Source organism: Eupeodes corollae, chromosome 2 (assembly GCF_945859685.1).
Source record: "Eupeodes corollae chromosome 2, idEupCoro1.1, whole genome shotgun sequence".
Taxonomy (NCBI): Eukaryota; Metazoa; Arthropoda; class Insecta; order Diptera; family Syrphidae; genus Eupeodes; species Eupeodes corollae.
In genome coordinates this window covers 98725905-98742115 of record NC_079148.1, presented here as the reverse complement: position 1 = coordinate 98742115, position 16211 = coordinate 98725905, and the positions used below count along the sequence as shown (strand labels likewise).

Genomic DNA, 16211 nt, shown 5'->3' with positions numbered 1-16211 from the left:
ATCAAAACTAATCCGAGAGGATTGAAAATGTCGGAAGGTTTTCTGACCTTTACTTTTAGGTGCGCATTAACAGATTAGAACTTTCTGAAAAAAACAGTGTTCTTTTATGAAGGAAATTGCCAAAATAAAATCTACCGATTTATTAACCCTTATGACTTTTTATGTTTTTGATAGAAATCTAAGAGACAGGGACGTTTCTTTGATATAACATGACGAACTATGGACAAAATGAACCCATAAATACTTCCTTTCCACAGATTTTGTACATTCATTGATAATGAAAAAATAAATACCTACTATCATCACAAGACTATAAGGCGACATTAAATCGAACAGTTTCTTACTTCACCTTTTGAATACAGTGAATTTTGACGTTTTATACCACTTTAGCCATCTTTGGAATGCACAGGTTTAAGAAACCATAAGGGACTTTATTTGCAGTAAACTTCATTGGTCGTATTTTCAAAGCTGGAAGCTACGTAGTCAGGGGATTCTGATTGGCTAAATCTAACAACAAAAGCAGTTGAAATTTCCCCCCCGACACAAGAATTCAAAATGAAATGAATCTTTCGGTATTTAAATACATATATAAATTAATCATGTTATATCTTCTATTTGGTTTTATTGAATTTAAAAAGAAAAACAAATATTTAAAGTTCTGAAACACAAATGTTTCTTATTTTATATACAGAGTACGGCAAAAAGATGGGTCCGTCAAAAAGATGTCCCATATTTTAAAAGGCAATGACAAATAAATAAACAATTTAACAGACAAATTGTATTGATTTTTTAAATTAAATACTATGCCATTACATAAAATTAAATAATTTCTTGGTTTTAAACATCACCATTTTATGTGTAAATAGCTTTAAATATAAACGTCTAGAAATACGGGAGGTTTTTTTTGGCGGACCCTGTATTTGTATTTGTCATTAACATGACAGTTCCGGATTCCAAGGCACAATTTCAAATCCAGGACCTTACTTCACAAACCTCTGCCTTCAGTCCACAGTACAAAAACTACTAAAAACAGTATTGCTTAAAAACACTCTTTTTCAAACTGACAAGGAACTCTTTTCCAAGAAACTTTAAAGTGCAGAAAATAAATAAATCATAGAATAATAAAATTCAGCGTTCCATTAAATGAAAAAAACATGATCAAATGTCCTTTTGACATAAGCAGACTCGTCTTGAAATTTTTCTTGACTATCTTTTCAGTCAACTTTCCAACAAAGTTGCCTTAGTTGGAAGGTAATTTTTTTGGCAGCTGGCCAATCAGATGCTAGAGGCTTGCCTTACATTCAAGTCTCTTATGCCTTCGGAATCTTCCCAATATAAATGTAGGTTTATTCAGTCTTGAATGTTGCGCGAATTTATGTTTAAATATGAAATGTTAAAATTTTGGCATGGTTTAAGATAATAGGCTTACTTTAAATTTAGTTTATTTATACGAAAGATCTAATTGGGACTCGACAACGTGGCCTGACCCACTCTTTCAAGTACGGAAAAAAACCGTCAGAGAGTAGGAAAACGGATTTACGAGTATATATTGTAATATTGTATATATTGTAAGATCGTTTGTTTAAAACTATTATAATACCACATTTCTTTCAGTCAAAATTAATGAAAAATTCATTGCAAATCTCTAGTGTTAACAAATTTCAGGTATAATTAATTATGTTGTTATATTAGCCTCATAGGCTTTTCACACGAAGTCCAAAACCCGGTTTTTCCCGAAAACCTACATCGCAAACTCAAGTTTTTGTCATAATTATTTGGTATATAAAACCTCTCGAAAACAAGTAGCAATTCAAAGTTGAACTAAACAAACAAACCTTTCGAAACATTCAGCGCTCAAATTAATGTAAACAAAACAGCTGATGGTTGCTGTCAAAACAAATATATCATTTTCAAATAAATTTCGTCGTGATAAATCATATTACTTATGCACTTTCCTTACAAAATAAGAATTATTGCTTTTTTTATTTACAGAATATGGAAGGGAAGAAAAAGTAAATTTTGGGAGAGCTGCGTGGCAACGAAAAACGTCAGGAATAAAACCCCGGCTTCGAAATCGTCACCATAAATATGTTCGACGCTTTCGCTTACTATCTGGAGAAAGACTTTCCGATAACTCCGTTCAAATATAAGGGTGTGGAAGATATAATAAAGGCGATAAGTTCATTTGTGGAGGAGAATAAGTAAAGTATGAAAAAAATCTCTGGTGTAGACTTATCGCAGCGGGCTAAGAAAATTTTCGCCAAAACATTCCACAATGTGGGAATCGTTGTTCCCGTGAATAAAAACACAACAGTGGGCTACCGCCCCTTGATGGACAGCAATGCCAACATCAAGAAGATACTCAGTCCTTTAGACAATCCAGGTGAGTTCTTAAAGGAAGAAACCAAAGAGATAGTCATGGAGAAATTGCAGCCCATCATAACATCTTCAGTGATCACTCTGGATGAGTGTGATTTTGGTACGAATGTGGAACTAGGAATTGACCTTTTCTGGTTCGGCTCTTCTCAAATCCGCCTATAAGTTGCTCGGACGGCCACAATATATGGCGATTCTGAAGGGACATTTGGCCAACAGAAGCAATAATCACAAGCTCAGTATCTTGAATTGAATTTGTTGTGAAAGAAAAGAAAATATTTTAAATAAAATTAATTTGGATTATAAAAGTTTTGTTTGTTGTCGATTCTATGATATTTTTTCTGGACAATTAGCGTCTTCTTAGTGAATTGTTCGGACCAGTTGAAATAAACAAAAAGGAAAGCTGCAGCCAAGTGAGCTTGTATTTCTTGTTGGTTCATGTCGTGAGCCCATTCCACCCGTCCCTAGAACTTAAGTTGAAACTCTTCTTCGAGACGAGTTAGTGTTAAGTTAAAATCAATTTAAATTGGTTAAAATTCATTTTATTTTCCCAAATAATTTGAGAAGAACAAAACCTTTTACTCATACATTATTTCATTAATACAATTTGGCAGCCGGAGTTAAATAAATTTAAATGTCAAATGAAAACGTGTAAATGTTCGGTTTGAAAACTTTTTGGCGAATACCCGGTGTTGGGTTTGGTGTTAAAAGGCTATTACTCACGAAATGTTTGCAAAAACAGTATTGTAGGTCCATTTTCCAGCGATTTCGCTTTGTGCTCAACCCATTTTTGTTCCACGGAGGTATGAAACTGACTTTCTGTCAAGATTTTTGACGAAAAATAGCTGGTGGTGTTGAAATTACCTTAAAATGTATTATCTACATTCAATTGATCAGTATCGATATCGTAGAAAATTTAAAAGGATTGTTAAAAACTTAACCCACTGTGTGCTCACATATTATGGGTCAGTTAATTTTTAGTATCTTATTTTGCTGTTTTTCAATTTAGACCTGCGGAAAATCAAAAGTAGAGTAACCCACTGCAATGTCAATTGCTCCCCCGTGTGTACTCTGCGTTAAGTTGTTATTTGTGCAATCGTTGTATAACGCCCTTAGTATACTTACCAAATTCGCCCATCTGTTCTTTCGTTTAATATGATCAAAAATCTATTACAATTTTAGTCTACTACAATTCAAATAATGTCACTTTTTTTTAGCATCGACCTGCCCTGTCACCACAAATTTCTTTTCTCACACAATTTTCTGATGCAATAATTTTATTCCGTGTTAATTATTCAAAAAACTAATTTACACAATCATTTATTGATCAGAAATAAAAAATAAATTGCAATATGGATATCGACGATGCGGTAAGTTAAAAACAAATCCCCAAAATAAATCCAAAAATTTAAAATTCAAAAGCCACATTTGATGCCAAGCAAAAATCAAAAGAATTAGGTTATGATACTCGCGGAACTAATAAAAAGAAAATTCTGAAAATTCCACAGAATTTCGATATCACTTTGTTGAAGAAGAAGAAAAAGAAGAAGGGTTTCGATTTGGATGCAGCTCTAGGTATTGAAGATACTAACAAAAAAACCACGGAGGGTGCTGTCGAAGAGGAAGCCGAAGAAGCGTTGCCAAATGACGCCGAAGATTTGTTAGACTTGGATACTTTTGGCAAAAAAAAGAAAAAGAAGAAGAAGCCCTTCAATTTGGAAGAACTCGATGTGGCCCTGCCCGAAACAGAAACGCAAGAAACTGTCGATCTGGATATGGACTTCTCAAAGACCACAAAGAAGAAGAAAAAGAAGAAGGTTGAGCTTGACGAATTGGTTGCTGAAAATAAGAATGAAGAAAAGGGCGATGACAAAGAAAATGGTAAGATTTTTTTTTTTTCTAAATTTTTAAATGACAAGAATTTTGGTTTTGTGTGTTTTTTGTTAATTATAAAGCAAACAATTTCTTGTTTTTCTTTATTTAATCACAACATGCCTTACCGATGCGGATTTGAGCTTCAGTGAATCTGGTATTTAATGTTCACAAATAAATTTAGTTTTTTTTTTTCTTAATTATATTTTGTAGGTATTGCATTTTAAACACTTCTTTAGAAACACCTTACTGCCGAGCATTATTTTCTATCATAACTTTTTTTCAGTATCTTTAAATTTAAGAAAGTTGTCTTTTCACACCCATTTCTCTAATATGCGTTTAGCACGTTTATCCACACGTATTCAAGTACACCATGTGGTCAGCAAGTTAATTCCTTTTAAACGATTTAGCTATTCTTCTTACCTATTGTTTATGATTTGTATCCAAACAAATACAAAACTAAAAGTTCTGGAGAGTCGAAGGTTAACTTTTAAGTATAAAGATTTTCACCATAGTGAAATTACCTTTCGGACCGTTCAATTCAATTAGTATTGGACGGGTTTAAATTTCACAAAATTAAGGCTGGTGTGGTCCAGGGCTCCGTTTTGTCTCCGACGCTCTTCCTTATTTTTATAAATGATCTTTTGTCCCAAACTTCTAACCCGCTAAATTGTTTCGCTTATGAAAGTTCCCTTACATTCTCATATTCGTTTTTTGATTCTCATCCTTGTTCTCCGGATGTAGATTACCAACGGCGCAATAAAAAGCTCATTGAAATCTGATCTTGACAGTATTGTTCAATGGGGGTTCCAAAACCGTGTAGAAAAGTCAATGCTGTCTACTGTCACAAAAGCGTAACTCTCCCCAATACCACTATCCATGAGTGATACTTGCATCGAGGAGACTAAACAGCTTTCAGTCTAAAGTATGTATGTGCATTACAAACCACGTGTTGTGGAGTGATCACATATTTGACATCGCCAAAAATGCTGCTAAGTGTTTAGGTTTTCTCCGAAGATACAAGAAGTTTTTTAACCCTTCTGTTTATAATCTATAAAGCCTATATTTGTCTGAAATACGAGTACAATTCCCATATCCGGGCATGTGCTCCTATAACCCACTTGAGTATCTTGGATAGAATTCAAAAGAGAGCTCTAAAAATGATTGGTGACCGTTTTTTAACTGAAACTTTTGTATCTCTTAAGCACCGTCGTTTCATGCCTGTCATTATTTTATCGCTACTTTCATAAAAAATGCTCCCCCCTCAAACAATTCAACAGTAATACCCTTTTATGTAGGAATGCTCATCAGTTTACCCTTCAGTACAATTTCGGACATACTGTAAAGTACAGAGATTCTTTCTTTAGTCGAATGTGGACTGCTTTACCAGACTCAATAATTCCCAATCATTGCAATTTGCAGACATTCAAACCCAATGTGCATTGGTATCTCCTTTCTAATTCTATCCTCCCTTTCAAATTGCTCGCACTTTTTAATCATTATAAGGGTATTCTTATCTTCCAACATGCCCAGTCACAAAACTCATTTGGCCTTCACTGGACCTAAAGCACTCTAAAGACTTGTTATCTCAAAGCAGATTTCATATTAGCTCCCTAATAGGTGTTCTTACGGGACACTGTCTTATAGGTAGACTAGTAATACGACTTGGTGTAGCCTCAAATGACTTCTGCAGGAGCTGTATGGACGAGGAAGAAGATGAAACAATCTCTCATCTTCTCTGCACTTGCCCTGCTCTTTCACTAAGACGCAAACTTCACCTGGGAGACTACTCTTTTGATAATCCCACTGAACTAGCTAAAAAGGATATCAAAAATATCTTCTTCGCTTTATAAAAACCTCAAAATGGTTCAACTAGTAAGAAGTAATTCTCTAGATTCATGTGGTAACACAATGGGCCTATTCTTTTGACCTAAATGTATGGATTCTGAATCCGCAGCCATTTTAACCTAACTTAAACTATCTTCTTAAGTGCGAGCATAATATACAAAAAAAGTTGGAAAAAGGGCGAAAATCGATTTGGATAATAACTATCGCTTCCGAAACTGTATGGTATGCTGTTGTTTTAATAAAACCCTAATCTTATCGTACCCATGGCATGATGGTTAGTTCGTTGGACTGTTATGCTAGAGGTCTTGGGTTCGGTCCATGCCTGTGCCATTTAAAGTTTTAGTTTTACGTGTACTGCCTCTTGCGAGGAATTGATGAAAGAGTAATTCTTGTCATGAAAAGTGCTTTAAAACTGACAACATTACATGCACACAGGAATGTTTGAGAGTAGTCTCACTAGTCCCTAGTTCTCAACAGACTGTTACGCCACCTAATTTATTTATTTACAAACTTATCGTTACGAGATCGAAGTATTTTTATTTTAATCAATTGTTTATATCACACCAAAAAGTGTCTATGTTCAAAGTATGCTTGAGTTCATAAAAGTCAAAGTTTGGTAAAACTACATACAATTCGTTTGACTCGATGTCATTGATGGAATTACATTACATTTCACACTACTCAGCACATAATTGTACAGAGTAGAGAACACAGCACCTTGAGCGAGTAGACTATGTAAGGTGATAACAACACAAGACATCAATACAAGGCAGAAGGCCAGAAGAGAAAGAACAACAGATAGAAAGAACACATGACAACAGCATGCGGTAGGTTTCGTGACGGTCCTTCATCTAGATACTAACCACGCTTGCTGATGCTTGATTTGCTTTTTACTTTTGCTCGATGGGAACCGAAGCTTTATTAGTGATTCGTCTGTTCTGTCGCATCTAAGTTCTGGCAATTTTTGACTTTCTTAGTTCCTACTACTACTTTGGGGTGATTTACAGGGCTTGGTGTCAGTCGTTAGCATATGTTTGTGGAATTCCATCTTCCAAAGACTGTTAAGAGTCACTTTTTAAGAAAGTTCTTTAATCGTTTTATCAGAACATATAGGTCAAATTTGCTCAGCACTCAGGAAAATAGTAATTTGCAGGGGAGCGCGACAGAAGCGCGAAGGAAATTTTCGGCTTATGGCTTATTTCTATAACTAAAAAAAAACCGATTTGGGTTTGATGCTCTGATTTGGCGAAACTCGTATTGCATACGCGTTGATCACGTTGTTAGTTGTGCAAAACAGCTTCAGACTCCAGAGCATTGATGTTCGGTAATATTTGGAGGTCCTCAATCTTTATAGCAAATAGAAACTGCTAAAAATCGTGACGGCACATATCATTTGATGGGTCAAATCAAATTGGTTAAACTTCCACCAGTCATTAAAATGTATAAATTCATTGTCCGTCAGCTGTTCTCGTTCAGTGGCTGTCTGGAATTTTCGATTTTGAATGAAGCCTTCTCCCGGAATAATAGAAAACCTCTTCTGCTTTGTTCTAACTCGCCGTAACTTCCTCATTTGCGATGCTTTCTCTTTTGGGCATTTGTCTTCTTTCAAGAATCTTATTGACTTCATTAAACACATTGAATTCCGCTTTAGCTTTTATTAAAATGTTAAAGAGTGGAAAAGTAGAAGGTTCAAAAATGAAATGTTCCAAGAAGACGTTATATTCTTTTATTTGTATTGTTTTCGTGTGGTTTAAATTTAACCACTAGGTGATTGCTTCCCTTAGGAAAAAATCCTTGATCATTTTTTTAAATAACATACATTTAGCCGTGAAGTTATTATATGATTGGACTTGGCCGGAAGCCTCACAATTTGGAGCTATTCAAATAGCTCGGTTTCGTCCAACAAACACGTAATAGTAGTCACAGAAACTATGTGATATTTTTTTAATTTCAGTTTGAAATTATTTTTGGAGTAAAAAGATATCAGTTTTTGATGTGACTTATTCATTGTTTTTTATTTACCTCAGAGTATTTTACTCTGTATTTCCAACTTAACAACGATAAGTCTATTTCAAATAGTTTAATTGTTCTCCAAAACAAAAACAAAATTTTTCCATGCGTTTCCACAAATTTTTCGAATAATTTTGTTACCCACGTGAAAGACCCTTAAAATGATTTTTAAAATCATTGACAGCTTCTAGCGTGACAAATGTTCTACATTTCTCAAGTTTACTATGACCACATGTCCCATATCGTCAAAGATATAGATGATCATATGTTTTGGAAGTGTTTAGAGAGCGAATAACTTGTGTTGATACCTAAGTCGACTGCTAGGTTAGGTTAGTTGAAAGTGGCTGCCCATGATGGAATCGGAAACACTTAGGCCAGTTTAATGGCCCATTGTGATACCACATGAATTTTGAGGCTTCCTCCTAAGCTCAATGGAACTAGTTTGAGTCCCTTACGAAACATGAGAGGCTGATTATGCTGATATGATTTAGATCGTTAAAGAAGAATTCTAGGTAATTCTGTCGTTTTTGAGCTAGAGCAGGGCATGTACAGAGAAGGTGAAAAACTGTTTCCTCCTCTTTCTCGTCCATACAGCTTCATTTGAGAATACGTGGCGTGCTGTAGAATTAGGCAGTGCCTGGTTATGACACCTATTATCGAGCTTATAGGCTTGGAGATAGCAAGCATCTTGTGTTTGCCTACTTCATAGAGTCTTGCATTAGCAATAGTTTACAAGTAGCGGTTGGTTTGCCAGCATTTGCCAAACATGGTAGAATGGGCTGTAATGTTCTGTTCCTGGCGAGTTCATCTACCTTAAGGCCCAACTATAATAGGCATAAGCTAGCATATGTGTGCATAAGTAAACGTGCGAATACAAACAATCTCAATACGAGTGAACATAATGGAGTCTAGCTCCGTTTCGTTCAATTTTTCTCAGTTTCGTTAACTTAAGCACACTTAAGCAAGAGCGATCCCAGTCGCTCGCCGCATAAGTAAAATATGACATTTAGATACGTGAGCAAAATTGCATTATGGCTATGCAGTAATTTCTCAAACTTAAGTGAATTATCGTTGGGTTTTTGACATAAGCTTATGTTTGCTTATGCCTATTATAGTTGGGCCTTTACAGTTACCTGGAATGTCTCTATGGCCCGGCACCCAGCAAAGGTGAATATTAAACTGTTGTGCCATCTCCATTAAAGATGATCGACAGATATGGACTGTTATAGAGTTTGAAGAGACAGAGTCCAGGGATTTGATAGCGGCATGACTATCTGAGAAAATACGGATATCAGTTATTGATATCACGTTTTCCTTAAGCCAGGTCAAGACTTCTTTTATCGCCAAAAGTTCCGCCTGGAACACGCTACAATGATTGGGAAGGCGGAATGAGAGACTTAATTTCACTCGTTCAGAGTACACACCGCTTCTTTTGTTTTTGAACCATCTATATAAAAATGGATTGACTCGTCTTCCAGGAATGCCCTATCCTCCCAGAAAGATCTGGAAATGTGGGAGTTTCTGTCGTATTGCAGTTGGGGGATGGTGTAGTCTGTGTGCTTTGGAACTGATTCTAAATACCTAAGAATTACGGAGTACCAATGTTGTTGTTAATCCACTGCGACGAAGCTTTGAGGCGAATAGCAGAGCTGGCAGTCATTTGTTTGCTAAATATTTCAGAAGTGTTAAGTAGAGTAAGGTGTCCAGTGGCGCAGATGGGTCAGGCCAAGCGATCCGATTATACGAGGGCAGGTCAATAAGTCCGCTTCTCCAATTTTTGTATCCCTTCCAAAGAAATGATTTGTCGGGGTCCTCGAAATAGGCCTTTCTTTGCGAGATGACTTCATCATGGAGTCAAATCTTTTTCCACCAAGCCATTTCTTCAGGTTTGGGAACAAGAAGTGGTCGCTCGGAGCCAAATCTGGAGAATAGTTTGGATGATGGAGCATTGCATAGCTCAATTCAATGCAACTGCACATGTGTGCACCCTTGCATTGTCTTGGTGGAAAAGAACTTTTTTCTTGGTCAAATGAGGTCGGTCTTTTTTTTCAAATCGTCATTGAATCGGTCCAATAAGTTGGCATAATATTCCCCATTGATTGTTCTTCCATTTTGAAGGTGGATTATCCCTCGTGCATCCCAAAAAACAGTCGCCATAACTTTATTGGCTGACAAACCCACCTTGGCCCTCTTTGGCGCCGATTCACCCTTAGAAACCCACTGTTTTGACTGTTGTTTGGTCTTTGGTGTGATGTGATGGATCCGCCATTCGTCAAAAACTCCTCCATATTGCGATTAAACAACGCCAAACCTTCCTGTGAAGTTGTTACACGAAATTCAAATTAGTGAGTAGTCTGATAAAAATCAAACACAAACTAACTGACGAAGCAAGTTTAAATTTTGACAGGAGTCAACTGACAGATGCCTGTTGACAGGAGCAGTGCTATCCTTGCTGTTTCAGTAAAGAGGTCAGAAATTCACAAAGTCACGGACTTATTGACCACCCGCCCTCGTACATAAACAAGCTGAACGTTGGACTGTAGCTTATAGCTTTCTCTAAAACAGTTCACCATACTGCCACACCGTACATTAAAATCGGTCTAATTACAGATGTGTATAGCCAATGTGTGATTCTGGCTGTTTTGCAAGAAAAGAAAGCTACAGTAGCTTTTTTGACTCTTTCCTGTACATTACGTTTCCAATTTAGATTGTTATATAAAATAACACCAAGGTATGTAGCCTCTTCTGAGAATTTTAATTGGATTCCATTAATATAAGGAGGGTTGACAAATGGAATTTTGTATCTCCTCGAAAATAAGACTAAATCGGTTTTATGTGGGTTAACACCCAGTCCACACCGCAGCCCAAAGTATTAGTCTGTTCAAGGCATTTTGTTTTGAGAGAAGAACTCAAGAACAGTCGACTACTGCATACTTTCAAAATCATGGACATAGGATCTGGTTTCAACATTTATGACATTATTTCCATTGAGTAAATTCCATTTCCAGAAAGAATTTCGGTAAACTATAAAAAAGTAGCAAGTTTGATATGCGTAGCATTTTAAGTTGTTTAGGACAGAAAACCCACTCGAAGCAAATATTAATTAGACAAATTATTATTTTTAGAATTTAAACAATAATACAATGCCCGTTGCAACTGTTTTATAAAAGTTTGTAATTGAATCTTTCGAAACTTTTCTAAGACATCATAAACGGGTTTAAAACAAAAAAACTACTTATTAATATAAACCCTGTTTTTTCTTTTTTTCTTCCACAAAATTACAGTCGATGAAAATAGCTCATCGTGGGCTGGATCCGATCGTGATTATACATACGATGAATTGCTGAAAAGGGTTTTCGAAATTATTTTGGACAAAAATCCGGATATGGCGGCTGGACGTAAGCCCAAATTTGTTATGAGACCACCACAAGTTCTTCGTGTCGGCACAAAGAAAACTTCATTTGCAAACTTTTTGGACATCAGCAAGACCCTGCACAGACAACCGAAGCATTTACTTGACTTTTTACTAGCGGAATTGGGTACCAGTGGTTCATTGGATGGTAACAATCAATTGATCATCAAGGGTCGTTTCCAACCTAAACAAATCGAAAACGTACTCCGTCGATATATCAAAGAATATGTTACGTGCCACACATGTCGTTCAGCCGAAACAATCCTCCAAAAGGATACACGTTTATTCTTTCTTCAATGCGAATCTTGTGGATCAAGGTGTTCGGTGGCTAGCATCAAATCTGGTTTCCAGGCTGTAACTGGAAAACGTGCTGCTATCAGAGCGAAAACCACTTAAACAATAAACTCCTTCATCGTCATTTTTTTAACCGTGCGTTGGAAGAGATGAAGCAATTGTTTCAATTGACAGATAACTACAACTACATTATACATATATATATACTTTAAACAAAATGTATGTAAATTTTGAAACGAAATTTACAAATTTTAGAAAAGAAATGAAATGCAACTTATATATATATATAAATGAACAAAACAACTAACGGTCTATGAAATGTTTTTTTTTTTATTTGGTATTAATTATTTACAGTGAAGCAAAATATAAATAAATAGAGTGTATTACTCGCATGAAAATAAAACACTTTGTTTTATTCATGAGACGGTGGTTGGCGGCTGCGGTGTGGGTCGATCATCAAGTCGATGAGATTTATAGCGCTTGGTGTACCAATCGACGATAAAGTTCTTCACGGAAATCTCCAAATCGTTGGATTTTTCGGTGTCGATAATAATTTCAAACAAGCTGAAGACAACCTCGTCGAAGAGTCGATGTGGCCGACCGATGAGCAACGCTTTTGTTCCGTATTTGAGTTGGCCAACGTCCAGTAACTGTTTGCGGGTTGTTTTGATGATGTTCTGGACACAGGTGTAGAGATCCTTGTTGTTACCAAAGGTGCGGTAGCATTGCATTTCAAGGCGATGTAGTTCTTTGAGAGCGTTGTTTTTTATAAGCCTCACTTGGATAATTCCGGTTCCATCGTCGAGGCAATAGCGAATCTTTCCGTTTGCGCCCGCGCCAGTGGATGTGATCCTTCCATATATCAAGACCGATCCGAAGAGAACGCCATATGCGGAAATACTTTCAGCAAAGCTGCGATCAGGTAGTTTAAGCTGATGAATGTCTTTTATCAACAGTGGAATGACATCGGTTTCTTCTTTGAAGTTTCTTGATGAGGATGGTCGGTCGGTGGTTGCTTGCAGTTTACCAGAGCGTATCGTAAATTTTTCTAGTTGTTCCTCGAAGTCGAGGATTTCAGGGGAATTCAATTCAATTGTATTTTTCTCCATAAAGTTCTTAGATTTATTTTAATTCATAAGCAAAAGAACATGTTTTTGAATAAAATGTGAATTGGAATTCGAATTGTCAACAGTTTGTGATGTTTTTGGCAACGCGAAAAACAGCTGATTCCGATTTACTGCGTTTACAATTGAATCAAAATAGTGAAAGTGGGAAACACAAGGAGACACAGTTTCAAAGCTTGAACAAACTGATGCGATATGATGTGACGATCGCAACTAACAAAAGTTTGAACATTTAATTTTTAAGATTCATGATAAGTGTTGTCTTTGTTATGTGTATTTGACCAATTATTTTATTTATATATAAGATATTTTGTTAGTCTCTGTTGGTCTTTTTGTTTTTGGGATGCAAATAAAAAACTTATTTCATTATTTTCCCAACGTTTTGTAAGTGTTGCTTATTTCTTCAGGGGTGTCTTTATTCAATAATTTGTATTAAATCACATTCATTTTAATAATTTTAGTCCCATTACTGCATCCTTCCAACGACGGCACTGACACAAAATCGGAAATTAAGTAACAAAAAGAATATGAAATAAATAATAAACATAAACAAAAAAAAACTATCAAATTAAACAGAATTGACACTTATATCACAGAATGTTCGCGGGTACTTTTTTGATTATAATCCAAAAACAAAAAGACCAAAAAAGCCTAACAAAATATCCTGTACAGTGTTGTCTTTTGTTTGACAGCTGTGAATGTCAAACGCTTTTGACGTTTTCGTTCGGTAAGACAATTTATCATGAATTGTTCAACGTCAGTAAAAATGCGTTTAAATTGTGAACATTTGCTTTGAAATATAAATCTGTTTATGTAAATCTTAAAACACATCATCCATTTTGTTGAAATAGAATATACAATACCTATTTAATGTACATGCACCCTATGTTCTTAGTACTCTTTGTTAACTAATAAAATAACGTAACGTAATAAATCACTCTCTATTTTGTTCTCATCCAAAACGGACGTGTTTTTATTCGATTCGATTAGTCTGGAAGTTTGTAGAATCTTTTCTGCGCACATATTTACAACAGGTTATGGGCCCAGAAGCTCCTAAATAGATAAAGCATTTATATTATTCATTTATATTATTATATTTTCAATAACAGACGAAATTTATAATAATGGCTAACAGCCTCCCATCTATTCAGAAACTCAAAGGGCGAGAAAACTACGACACGTGGCGCTTCGCAGTTCAGGCATATCTCGAGCTTGAGGATTTGTGGTCCTGCGTTGTGAGCGATGAGGAAGAAGACATCAAGAGAATCACCATGGCGAGGTCGAGAATAATCCTTCTCTTAGAACCCATCAACTATGTCCATGTCCAGGACACAACAACTGCAAAGGAATGTTGGGATAGATTGCAGTCTGCTTTTGAAGACAACGGGCTGTCTCGGAGAGTGGGTTTGTTGCGCAAACTCATTAGCACAAAGCTAGAAGACTGTTCATCCGTGGAGGTGTACGTGAACGACATTATCTCGACAGCACACAAACTGAATGGCATCGGTCTAAAGGTTACGGAGGAATGGGTAGGTACTTTGTTATTGGCTGGATTAAGTGACAATTACAAGCCTATGATTATGGGTATTGAGAGCTGCGGCATGAAAATCACTGGCGATTCAGTCAAGACAAAGATACTTCAGGATGTGAAGTTGAATGAGTCGGATGCAGTTGCTTTTTATGGTGGCAAACGTCGCTTTCAGAAGAAGAGATACAATGGTGCTGGTGGTGGTTCAAGTGGTCGTGATGTTGTCTCTACTGTTGGCAGTAGTACCGGCGGTGGTGGCGTTAGTGGTAGCAGTGGTCCTAGATGTTACCAGTGCAACAATTTTGGACATTTTGCACGAAATTGTCCTTCGAAGCAATCCAACAAACAGGTAGTCAAACCGACGTCTTTATACACATCGTTTTCTGTTTCATCCGTGCAACCAGGTGCATGGTATGTTGATTCCGGTGCATCCGCACATATGTGCTCAGACCCAAGGCTTTTGTCGGATGTCAATCAAGGTGTGAAGGTGAACAGCGAGGTGGTAGTGGCTAACAATATGCGATTGAATGTAGAGAGTACTGGAAATGTGTATTTACCAATTGATGATTGCAAGGTCAAGGTGGAAAATGTGTTATGCATACCTGACCTCTGTGCTAACCTTCTTTCTGTGAGTCAGATCGTACGCAAAAGAAATAAAGTGATTTTTGACTCTAAAGGTTGTAAAATCTATGATCCAGATAATAATTTATTGGCCTCAGCTTCTCTTGATGGAGAGCTTTTCAAGCTGGATTGTACAGATAAAGATTTTGCTTTTACAGCAAATCGTGTAGATCATGCTATAAATTTATGGCATAGAAGAATGGGTCATTTAAATTTTAGTAGCGTTCGAAGCATTCTAAATGGTTTTGGTTATTCAAATTTAGAAAGTACTCAGGAAAATGTAAATTGTGAGGTCTGTGCCAAGGGCAAACAGTGCCGTAGGCCATTTAAGAAACCAGGTGCCAGGGCAAGTGATGTGTTGCAGTTAATACACTCCGACTTGTGTGGGCCGATCAATGTTGCGAGCATGGGTGGTGCACGTTATATTTTGACGTTTGTGGATGATTTCACAAGGAAAACGTTTGTGTATTTTTTGCGTGCGAAGTCAGAAACGTTGAATCGTTTTAGAGAATTTAAGGCCCGTGTGGAAAACGAATGCAACAAGAATATAAAGGCACTGAGAACAGACAATGGATCTGAATACTGTGGAAAAGAATTTCAGAGTTTACTTCGGAAGTCAGGAATTCAGCATCTTACAACAGCACCTTACACACCCGAACACAACGGTCTAATTGAAAGGATGAATAGAACTATCATCGAAAAGGCACGATGTATGCTCCTTGATGCTAATCTCCCAAAGCATTTTTGGGCAGAAGCAGTCTCTACAGCAGTGTTCCTTATCAATAGATCTCCGAGTAGTTCATCAACATGTAAAGTCCCTGAGGAAGCGTGGACTGGTGTTGCGCCTGATATGAATTTCTTGCGAACATTTGGTTGCAAGGCGATGGTGCACATACCGAAGCAGAAAAGGAAGAAGTTGGATGCGAAGTCAGAGGCATGTGTATTCCTTGGATACTGTGATGGCACGAAAAATTATAGACTCTACAATCAAGACAAAGACAGGATAGTGATTAGCCGTGACGTTATATTTTTCGAAGATGAGCATCTATATCCAGTGGATGATGATTTAAGTTCCTATTTTTTCGAGATTGGTTCAGCTTCAGGTAAAGATGGTGAAGTTCCAGGC

The 16211-nt window shown here is 36.6% G+C and overlaps 2 protein-coding genes across 3 annotated transcripts; one reads left to right on the top strand and one right to left on the bottom strand.

The window, feature by feature from the left end:
* The first annotated feature begins 3585 nt into the window (after positions 1 to 3585).
* Positions 3586 to 12115, top strand: LOC129945889 (eukaryotic translation initiation factor 2 subunit 2). Of its 2 annotated transcripts, XM_056055846.1 has the most exons (4): positions 3586 to 3746; positions 3885 to 4258; positions 4371 to 4405; positions 11391 to 12115. In XM_056055846.1, exons 1-4 carry the CDS (start codon positions 3729 to 3731, stop codon positions 11912 to 11914), a joined length of 951 nt encoding a protein of 316 aa, XP_055911821.1. In that variant the 5' UTR covers positions 3586 to 3728; the 3' UTR covers positions 11915 to 12115. The 2 variants fall into 2 exon arrangements, with proteins under 2 accessions (XP_055911821.1, XP_055911822.1); XM_056055847.1 differs by lacking the exon at positions 4371 to 4405 and having other exon boundaries at positions 3885 to 4257.
* Positions 12116 to 12228: 113 nt separating this feature from the next.
* Positions 12229 to 12921, bottom strand: LOC129945142 (uncharacterized). The gene has a single exon (XM_056054801.1). It carries the CDS (start codon positions 12919 to 12921, stop codon positions 12229 to 12231), a length of 693 nt encoding a protein of 230 aa, XP_055910776.1.
* Positions 12922 to 16211: the final 3290 nt, after the last annotated feature.

What these genes read in the sequence shown, in the direction of transcription:
- LOC129945142 (XM_056054801.1), bottom strand. Translation starts at nt 12,921, where the DNA reads ATGGAGAAAAATACAATTGAATTGAATTCCCCTGAAATCCTCGACTTC.
- LOC129945889 (XM_056055846.1), top strand. An exon ending in GGCGATGACAAAGAAAATGG is followed by an intron (nt 4,259 to 4,370) that starts TAAGATTTTTTT and finishes AATCACAACATG; the next exon opens with CCTTACCGATGCGGATTTGA. An exon ending in TTTGAGCTTCAGTGAATCTG is followed by an intron (nt 4,406 to 11,390) that starts GTATTTAATGTT and finishes ACAAAATTACAG; the next exon opens with TCGATGAAAATAGCTCATCG.